The sequence below is a fragment of the Pinus tabuliformis genome, chromosome 2_1 (assembly GCF_031772625.1).
Source record: "Pinus tabuliformis cultivar Carrire ecotype Pingquan chromosome 2_1, CPIR1, whole genome shotgun sequence".
Classification (NCBI taxonomy): Eukaryota; Viridiplantae; Streptophyta; class Pinopsida; order Pinales; family Pinaceae; genus Pinus; species Pinus tabuliformis.
Genome location: NC_142299.1, coordinates 615,820,640 through 615,831,244, shown reverse-complemented (window position 1 = coordinate 615,831,244; position 10,605 = coordinate 615,820,640). Strand labels below are relative to the sequence as shown.

The 10,605-nt window shown below is 38.5% G+C and overlaps 1 protein-coding gene across 1 annotated transcript; it reads left to right on the top strand.

Moving 5' to 3' along the window:
- Positions 1-9,037: 9,037 nt before the first annotated feature.
- On the top strand, positions 9,038-10,389 carry LOC149202025 (toll/interleukin-1 receptor-like protein). Its single transcript, XM_089399886.1, has 2 exons — positions 9,038-9,666; positions 9,831-10,389. Exons 1-2 carry the CDS (start codon positions 9,200-9,202, stop codon positions 10,198-10,200), a joined length of 837 nt encoding a protein of 278 aa, XP_089256012.1. The 5' UTR covers positions 9,038-9,199; the 3' UTR covers positions 10,201-10,389.
- The last annotated feature ends 216 nt before the right edge of the window (positions 10,390-10,605 follow it).

The window sequence follows — 10,605 nt, the reverse complement described above, 5'->3', positions numbered from 1 at the left end:
AAGATTTTAGCAGTGGCTTCTACTATGATATTCTTCTTACAGGCCGCCATAATGGCCATTTTTGAGAACCTGTCGACGACCACAAAAACACAGTCATTTTCATGCTTAGTAGAAGGAAGGACTGACATATAATCCATGGAGATGGATTCCTAAGGTCAACTGGGGTTGGAAGCGAAGTATAGAGCCCTTGCTTCTTGATGGTCAGTTTGGCAATGGCGCAGGCAATGCAAGATCTGATGTACTTCCCAACATCTTGTCGAAGATTCGGCCAATAGAAATACTTCTTCGGTACTGCCACTGTTTTCTCAACCCCAAAATGTTGAGCAACCCGACTGTAGTGTGCTTCCTAAATCGTCTTGGCATGCTTACTTGAAGGAACACAAAGGTGACCTAGGTGGCATAACAGGGCATCCTCGAAGTGAAAATCTAAAACATACTGACCCTCCAAGAGATTCTAGTATGTGTGGCCGAATTCTGGGTCGCTTTTGTAGATAGGTGGCCAATCTGAAGTCTCGTGCCCACAAGAGTTGAGCATGATGGTTAACGCCATGATCGGTGGTTGACTGAGGCAATCTGCAACATTATTGGTGTTGCCCCTCTTATACTTGATATTCAAATGGAACTGTTGTAGGTATGTGGACCACTTCTGATGCGATCATTCTGTAACTTCCCTTGCATCTGTATGAACTGCAGGGGTCGATGGCCTGTGTGGATGATTGTTTCCTTCCCCAAAATGTAATACTTCCATTGTCGGCAAGCCTGCACAGTGGAATACATCTCTTTGTCATAAGTGGGATACTTTCGGACTGTGTCTGAAAGTGTCTCACTGTGATTTTCCATTGGATGCTCGTGTTGAGTAAGGACTGCCCCAATAGCATAGTCAGAGGCATCTGTCTCGATCTCAAATGGTTGTTGCAAGTCTGGTAATGTGAGCATTGGTTCCGATCAGAGGCGATGTTTCAACTCCATGAATGCCTTCTATTGAGATTCAGACCAAAAGAAATTTTCTTTCTCTCCTCCCTTAGTGACTTGACTCAAGGGCCAAGTGATATGAGAAAATCCCAACACAAACCTGCAGTAGAAGTTGGCAAGGCCCAGAAAGCTGTGGAACTCTATCAGAGTGGTTGGAGATGGCCAATCCCGAATGACTTGGATCTTGGCTAGATCCACATGCACCCCATGTTCATCAATAATGTATCCAAGATACTGAACTTGGGTCATGCTAAAAGTGCATTTCTCTAGATTGGCACATAACTTGTGTTGCCACAGTGTTTCGAGAACCTGTTGGATATGGTGGAGGTGTTCTTCCCAACCCTGGCTGAAGATCAGGATGTCATCCAAGTATACCACTACAAATGAGTTTGTGAATAGCTGCAATATGTCATCCATTAGCCTCATGAAGGTTGCAGGAGCATTCGTCAACCCGAAAGGCATAACCAACCATTCGAAAAGGCCCTCCTTGGCTTTCAAGGCAGTCTTTCACACATCAGAGGTTTTGATTGGTACCTAGTGATATCCTGACTTCAAATCGATCTTGTTGAAATATTTTCCCCCCTTCAGTTGGTCTAGAAGATCAACAATCCGCGAGATCGGGTACCTATTAGTGATCTTGTTCAGTGTCCGATAGTCAATATAAAGTCTCCAAGTCCCATCCTTCTTCTGTACCAACACGATTGAGCTCCCACAGGGCGATGAACTTGGTCAGATGTGACCTTTTTGCAGTAGCTCCTAAATATGCCTCTTGATTTCATCGTTCTTTGTAACGGAGCGCCGATAGATTGGTCCATTGGGCAGCGGTGCACCTGGGGTCAGGTCGATGGAGTGCTTGACCTGACATTTTAGAGGAACCCCTTTGGGGGAGGTGAAGATGTCCTCGTACTCCTCCACGACCTTGTCCATCTATAGTTGTCGTGTAGAGGGGCCCTGTCTAGAGGTTGTGGCCACCGTCTTCTTCTTTCCTTGAGGGCATATCATCAGGGAAACAAATTTCTCAATTCTGGAAATGAGCTTACTACATTGTTTTACAGTAACCAAAGAGATGGTGGTAGGTGGTGCTACCTTCGGTATCCTGTACAACTTATTTCCCAAAGTAACAATAACAACACGAGGCCTTGATTCATATACAACATGTCGCTTCCATAAGTATGGTTTCCCTAATAATACATCACAAACATCAACAGTAGCAACATCACACAATACCTCATCTGTGAAGGGCTTGAAATTGTATGGAAGGCGGCACTGCTGGCTCACGCGAAGATCCCGTCCTTAGTGAAGCCATTCGATGGTGTACGGTTGTGGATGTGTTGTGGTCGGTAAGCCTAGCTGCTTCATGACCTCTGCCGAAATGAGGTTCTTTTTGCTCCCACTGTCGACAATGAACTATAGTGCGAAGCCCTTTACCCACATCTGGGAGTGGAAGAGGTGCTCCTCCTCCTCTGGATCTTCGGGTTCCTCCTTTTGGATCTTTGTGGTAGCAACGGTGGCATTAGGCTCTGCATCGATAATCTGCTTCCCTTTGTCATTCCCCTTATTGAGTTCTGACTTAAAATGTGAACATGCATCTGATTCCGAAGATTTTAGCTTCGCCACCACAGACTACTTGGCCCGACACTCACTTGTTGTTGGCTTGATGGGGCTTGACCCAGGTTTAGAGTTAATTAGCCAAACAAATCCCTACACTACTGGCCCTATCAGCATCAGCCCATGGAGTGTGGACTGAAGTCTCACCCAAAGCAGTATGGGGGGATGCTGGAACCAAGTTTCCACACCCTTGATATGTCTGAGGGGTCGATTTAGTCCAACTGTGCCTACCTTCACTCAGGTCACTTCGCACACTGTTCTGACCTGCGAGACCTTCACAATTTGTTATAATCACCTACGCGCAACCCTAACTAGGGGCTAAGATCCTTTTACGCTGCTATCGCAGTGATCTGTGGTATTTCTGCAAATTACACTGTGTCTCTTACGTATCTTCTTAAAAATCTTAGTTAAGTTCGTGTAAACAAATACTTTATCTCACATACACTTAATTATCACAGTTACATATGATCGCGCATCATATAAGAAGTAGAAATGCAATTCATATCCAATACATTCAATGTAGAAAACATGAAATAAATACAGAGGAATGATATAAAACCTCTCTTTATTAATGCTTCCAACTGTTACAGACTGGACTCGCCCTGTGCACTTAGCTGTAGGGGTCCGTGCACTCAACTGCGGACTATTAGGCCTCTGCACACTCAGCTGTAGAGCCTGCTCCTACTCTACGACCCAAAACTAGACTTTACACTTTTAGATACAACTCAACTCTTCATCCTTAGATTTCTTAGATTCCATTGTTTTTACTACTTAGAGCCTCGATCTACAGTTGACATTACATTGCAAAATTAAGGGCAAACAACCCTATGACTCATTTACAAGCTACGCGGTCTGTGCCCAAAAAATGAGGAGTCTTTATATTGGAGTTACAACTTCTGATCAAAATCTGGGCTCTAAGCCCCAAAACATTCCTTGGGGGTTCCCGCACCCAATAGGCCCCCAACACAAACATCGTGACTCGCCCTCAAGTCACTCTGTTGGTGCGGAGATCTTTGCGTGAAGACCTCCCAACTCTGCTTGGACTGATGCAAGGTCGCCAATGCACTGAGCGACCGCCTACTGTGCTTCTTGGATGCAGTGTTAAGAAACTACTGTAGCTGAACTGCTTTCTTGAATCTTTTCCTCTGTTCCCTGCATATGTGTGAGATTTGTTTCAATAGAGGCTATAATGATGAATGCCTCATCAATCCCTGGTTGTACGCGTGCCTTCAAAACAACTTCTTTGTGTCGAGCAGCATCTACCTGCTCCTTGAGCGCTTTTGCCTGCTACACCCACGCGAGCCTTTGTGTAAAGGAAACCATCTGCACAATCCCTTTTATCTCATCATATTTATGTTGCAGCTCACGCACCTTTGTTTCTAAGCATTGTATGTTCGGGTCCTCCTGCAGAGTGGGAAAACCTCGAATGACTTGGGCCTTTTGCAATTTATAGCGCCTTTTGAATTTGAATTTGACCGTTCCCCCCATTTTCGGTCCATTAATTCTCACTTGGTGGCAGACTTTCAAGAATCTAGCCCATAAAGTTCATCTTAAATGCCTACCGCCCACTCCATTTGGTCTGAAACCAAGCATCACATCATGAATAGTGACTATAATGGTCACTTTCCAGTCAACCCACATGATAGCTAGCTACCCTTTTGCTGTCGCAGACCCTATGACACTTCACTACTGCGCGCAGTCCTGACATTGCGCAGCTCTCAGGTAGAGTAGTTTATAGTCCCGTGCGTCCTTTCAGTTGCTTGGAGCACTAAGACTGTGCTTCCTATGGCTAGTCAGATGGGTGGGCCACCTGCGTATGCCTTCAAACGACTGCCATAACTTTTTTTGGGAATAGTTCTCCATTTAACTTTACCAACTGCATCGCGCCACCCAATAACATATGGTCCCAACCAATGCATTTTGAGCTTCCTTGGGAATTGAACGAACTTACTATCATACAACAACACTAAATCATTCACCTTGAAGGTGCGCAACTTAATATGTCAATCGTGCTAGGCCTTTTCGCGCTGCGTTTGCACCTATTGGTGGAATCCAACCAAAAATGGTTCTTCTTCAAGCTCCTCCAACTGCACGAGCCTCTCCTCTAGGGCTCCACAGTCCATCATACTTGTGAGCGTCGCTATCCACAGACTAGGCATGATGTACTCCATAGGCATTACGGCTTCTACTCCATAGACAATCCGGAAAGGTGTCTGTCCCATGAGTTTCTTGCATGTCGTCGTATAAGCCCATAATATTGTGGGTACACGCAGGTCCCAATCACTTCACTGCATATTGCATACCTTGTTTAGTGCATTGCACACCTTTTTGAACGCTTCTGTGTGGATAACCTTCTGCACAATTGTTCTTCCTACGTAATGTCTCCCCAACATTAAGAGCCATTTGCAGATTTTCCCCCCCAACACATACTTATTGACCATACCTTTCAATGCAAAGTTCGCATGCATCTGCTTAGGTTGTTTTCCATATGCCTACATCCACCTGGCTGGACTCGTGCACAGATCATTTCGTCCATTGTATCTGTTTGTCAATCGCACCCTTGGATTCCCAAATTGTGTGCGCATCATCCTTCTACATTCACCAAGTCGTCAAAGCTCCCCTTGTGCGTACCCCACCACCTCGTGGGTGTAGCATGCAATACCTAGCCCAAGGCCTAGAAGCGTTTTTTCTGGCACCTCCCTTTCAAATTTATCCAAAAAGGTATCTACCTCACTTAACCCATCATAAGTAGGCAAATCTCTCACTTCTGTCGATACGCAACGCAATGACCTTGTCATCATATTACAATTAAGAGTGGTTACCTCATGTAATCGGCTCTGCCATCGCTCTGTCTCCTCATCTGAAATTTTATGTGATCTTTGGTGGCAACATTGATTATATATTTTAGTTACTAAATTTCACCATGATACAAAAAAATCCATTATCTACTAATAATTTGTATTTATTAGCCATCACTAATTACTATTTATTTAAGACCATTTAATTAAATATTTTAATACAAAATAAAAATATTATATACATGTTCAAGTATCAAATTTAAATTTATGTTTAATGTAATAATAATAACAATAATCATCTAATTTTAAAGTCACAATTAAATTAAACACAAGATCCCCTTTAAATAACATGTGATATATACTTAACTATTAAATTACTTAAGCAAGAATTGTAATTATAATATCATTGTATTTTAAAATTTAAATTAAATTTGTTAATTTATTTTTTTAACTGCAAACTTATGATTTTAAATATTTAAATATAATATACTCTTTAAACTGCAACGTGTTACATATTCTTAACTATTAGATCCCAAAGTAAAAACTGTGATTATAATCTCATCACATTTTAAACTTTGAATTAAAATTGTTAACTTATTTTTATTTTTGAATTGATCAGCCTCAGATAGATGGTAACACGTTACACTATTTTCTATTGGATTAGCAGTGAAGCTTCTATCCATTTTGTTTTTCTATTTTAATCCTACGCTAAGAGATGCCAAAGATATTTAAATATTATTTTCAAATGCATATCATTAATAAACGAAAAATATATAGTTAATAAATCAAAGATATGTTTCTATTCATTTTGTTTTCTATTTTAATTCAATGTTAAGGAATGCGAAAGATACATAAAATTATCATTAAATATGTATTATTAATAAACCAAAGATATCAATGATTAACTATGGGATATTTCAGACTTAAAATATGCTTAAAATGAGATTGTGAATTTTCTTTATTTAAAATATAGATATATTCAATATCTTAAAATACTTGAATGGTGCATATTAATACAATTGAAAATATATATCAGAGATTTAATAGATGTAAGGTTAAGATAAATCTAAATTGTATTAATTTTTATAAATAAAATAAAACGTTAAAATGATATAATTTTCATATTTAAATATATGACAATGAAATTAACTTTTCAATTTTTGTTAACTTGATGAAATCAAATTTACTTTAATTATCCAACAAAAAATTAATAAAAATTCAAAAAAAACTAATAAAAATTCATATAAATTGAAAAATAATATATAACATTTATTTTTCAAATGAAAAAAAAATGATAATTTTCATTAAACTAAAAAAACCAATATATGTCATAAAAATCTAATAATAGACAAAAACTAATATATAAAATATGATCATGTATTTGTCCATATAAACACATAAAACAGTATAATATGTATGGGCTTATTAGCCAGATATTATATTACATTATATAACATAGAATGACTTTTTAATTTTAACTGTCTCTAATTTTGTTTTTAATTTTTAATTAATTATTAAAAATATTAATATTTAATCATTTTAATTAGTTCGCTAAACATATTTAACATTACATAATATGACATTACAATATCTAGTTTTTATTTCCCTTTCAATTATATATATGTGAAAAATGACATGACCTAACCTAGGAGAGTAAGCTATTCCATTTCTGTTTTATGGCGCTTATTTAATGGAGTTGTCTTTAGTGCGATTTTTTTACTTTATGGTGCCGGAATTTGGCAGAAAAAAGTGAGGTGTAATCTTGATTTGTGTTATTTAAACTAGCTTTTTCACTGTATATATAGATTCAGCACCATGGAAAACCCCTAAAACATACTTATCAATCTTGTGATTTCAATAAATTCCTGTGAAATCTTAAAAAAATTACAACTGAAAAACCCACTAAAATTTCCAAAAAATGACATGAAAAACAACTCATTTAATTCAATTAATAAGAAAATTACGCAATGACCGACGGATTTACTTCCCGTGTGGGCTGCCACGAGATACCAAAATTTGGTCTTGAGATGCCTACATTTTAGTGTTGTACTTTGGAGTTGTCTATAATGCGATTTTTTGGAGATTCTGGTGACAGAATCCGCCGGAAGAAATTGAGGTTAAATCTTGATTTCTTGCAGTTAAAATGGTTTTTTAACTGCATATTTGGATTCAGCACCCTCGAAAACCCCTGGGATGCTTTCATTGTGCAGAAACTAGCTATCAAACTTGCGATTCCAATAAATTCCTGTCGGATTTCGACCGTAAAAACACGCCAAAAAAACTTTCAAAAAATCATATTATAGACAACTACTCGTACTTTCACATGCATTTAAGAAGCTTCGAGATAGTCAGTCAACAGAGAACGGGAGTAGGTTAAGCCTATAAAACTGGAGTTTTGTTTTTAAGGTCGTGATTTAATAAGTCAGTTTTGCTCTCCATTTATAATCCTTTAAAATTTATAACTTCAATAATGGTCTACGTCGATTAAAATGGGACAAAATCCTTCAAACGAGACATGTACCTTAAAACGCTTGATTTTGGGTTTCCTTTATTTTTGTATTTGCCCCACATCCGAGATGCCCAAGAGATGGCGACGATGGTTTTCACATGCAAATAATAAACCAATGATACCCGCTCACTCATTTATTTCCCATCTCATTTGTGACTGCACCAGAAGACCCCTTGTAGACAGAGGGAAAGCTAGCCTTGCTGTGTCCCTTGCTCTGTCAGAACATAAAACAGGTGAAGCTTGACATGAATCGAAAGCTAGCCTTGCTGTGTCCCTTGCTCTGTTAGAACATAAAACAGGTGAAGCTTGACATGAATCAGGTGATAGGGTATTTAGCCAGAATTGAGACTCATATTCCATGTATCTCCTATTGAACCTAGTAGGGATCCACTAGAAAGGATCCAGCCCCAAGCCCCAGTAGAATTGTTTGATGATTAGTGTTTTTTATTTACAGTTAGCAGCTTCTAGGCATTATCAAGTTAGTGTTAGGGAACATCATGACATTTTAGTGTTTTTAGCGTTATTAGACTTGATTAAAACTTTTAATTTTTGGTCAAGATAGGACTCCAATAGATGATCGACATAGTTAATTTCCCTGTGAAAAAGCTGAAGCCATCTGTTTTTGTTTTTGAAATTCCATATATACCATCTGCCTTTAAAAAAACAAAACCAACCTAAAAAAAATTATTATTATAAATACCAGCTCAAGCCTCGAGGAAGGAAAAAGGAAATTATTGAATAATACCCATAATTATAATCATAATCATAATCATAATTATTGAATAATACCCATAATCATATACTTTTAAAGTAAATATTCTGTAATATTTTTCAACATTAAATACGTAATTTAGGATAATTCAAGAGTATCTTTCTCCTATTTACTCAATTCTTGAGAGATAGCATGAACTTATTCAGATTGCAGTTTCGTTGAAGCAGGGACCCGCTCCAAAGTCAATGTCGTGGGTCCCCAATCCTGATAAGGATGTCCGACCTAACGTATTCCAAATTTATTATCTTAGATATTTCCTATGACTCCCATCCCTTACCCGTCGTACACTGACATTAAATTAAAAATAATATGATCATATGCAGCAGCTTAACATACAGCTACACGAGTCCCAGTAAGACCTCACTTCCAATTAGCGGTGGTCCTCGCTTCTTTGCTCATTTTTGTCCATCTTTTTGCGTTGCTTCATCGCTCGATCTCTCTCACACTCGTCCTCATTCTTTGCTCATTTTCGTTCATTTTTTCGCTTTGCTCCTGTCGATCTCTCTCACAGTCCATTTTTTCCATATTTTGGAGGTAGGTATGATGAAGCAAAATCCTGCGCTGCAATACGACGTTTTTATAAATCACAGGGGAACGGACGTGAAGAATAGCCTGGCCAGCTTCATTTATCATCAACTCAAAACTAAAGATCCCAATCTGCGCGTCTTCCTCGATAAACATGAGATTCCCTTCGGAGTCCGTTTCGAATTAGCAATTGAAACAGCGATTCAAAGTTCCTCTGTTCACATTGCCATGTTATCGGAGGGGTATGCAGAATCGAAATGGTGCTTGCATGAATTGGATCTCATTATCAACTCCAAAGGGAAGGTTATTCCTGTCTTCTGTGACATTGATCCTGCTGCTCTCCGTCGCATTGACAATGGATGTTATAAGGCGGCCTTTGTAAAACACAGAGGGAGAGAACCCCCCGAAAAGACCAAAAGATGGGAGGATGCCCTGTCAAAAGTCTCAGATCTTCAAGGCCTCACATTCAAAATGAAGGAAAGGTAAATGCATTACTCATCTCTCGCTTTCTCTTACTTAATCTGCTTAATTTATCAATCCTTGTTGGATTTTTTTTTTTTTGATATACTTAATCAGAAATATTCTTGAAATCAATAAAGGAAATATTCGAATGGCTATATTTTAATGAACCCGTTTGTTTTTTCAGCGACCATTGGGAATTTGTGGAGAAAATTGTGAACATTGTTTTGATGAATTTGAAAGAGGGATCATCCCTTGACGACAAATATCCAGTCACCCCCGAGCAGGCGGTGGAGGAGTTCCCTACCAGCGCAACTGAATTGGAGGATTTAGGAGTTTGTCAGCAATTCATGACAGAAGAACTTGCAGTGGCACCTGAGGCAGATGACGATAGGCCAGATCTAAGCGACCTGTTTCAGGCGTATGGGCCGTCTGTAAGCGAGTTGTTCGAGGTGGATGACGATGGGCCGCCCATTTCTGGGCTGCTTGGACGGGATGAGGAAGGGCCGGCTGTAATCGAGGATGAATTTGGAAATCCCTTATATTACGCTGTGTAGCTGCAGTCTAATTGGGAACAGTTTTCCATGTTTCCAAAAGGTTATTCTTAAGCGAAGAAGGATGAAGTCTTCAAGCATATCATAATTACTGTGTTTTAACTCCTTGTTTAGTTTAGGGTTCTTGAAAGCCAAGGACTCGTTAGTGGATGTGTTTAGTCATCGTGGTTACATGTTCACTTTATCCTTAAATATATTCTAAGGAAAAATAAAATTTATGTTTTATTGTTTATTTTAAAATGGCCTTCTTTATTTATATTTATTTTATAATAATTTTATTTTGAAAGCGAAAAAATTATTGATTTATATGAAAATATATATAATAAAAGATTTTTAAAAATGACAATAAGTTAGTTAGTGTTAATTTTTTGTAATGGAGTGGTTTCAATACAAATATGAAAAAGAATA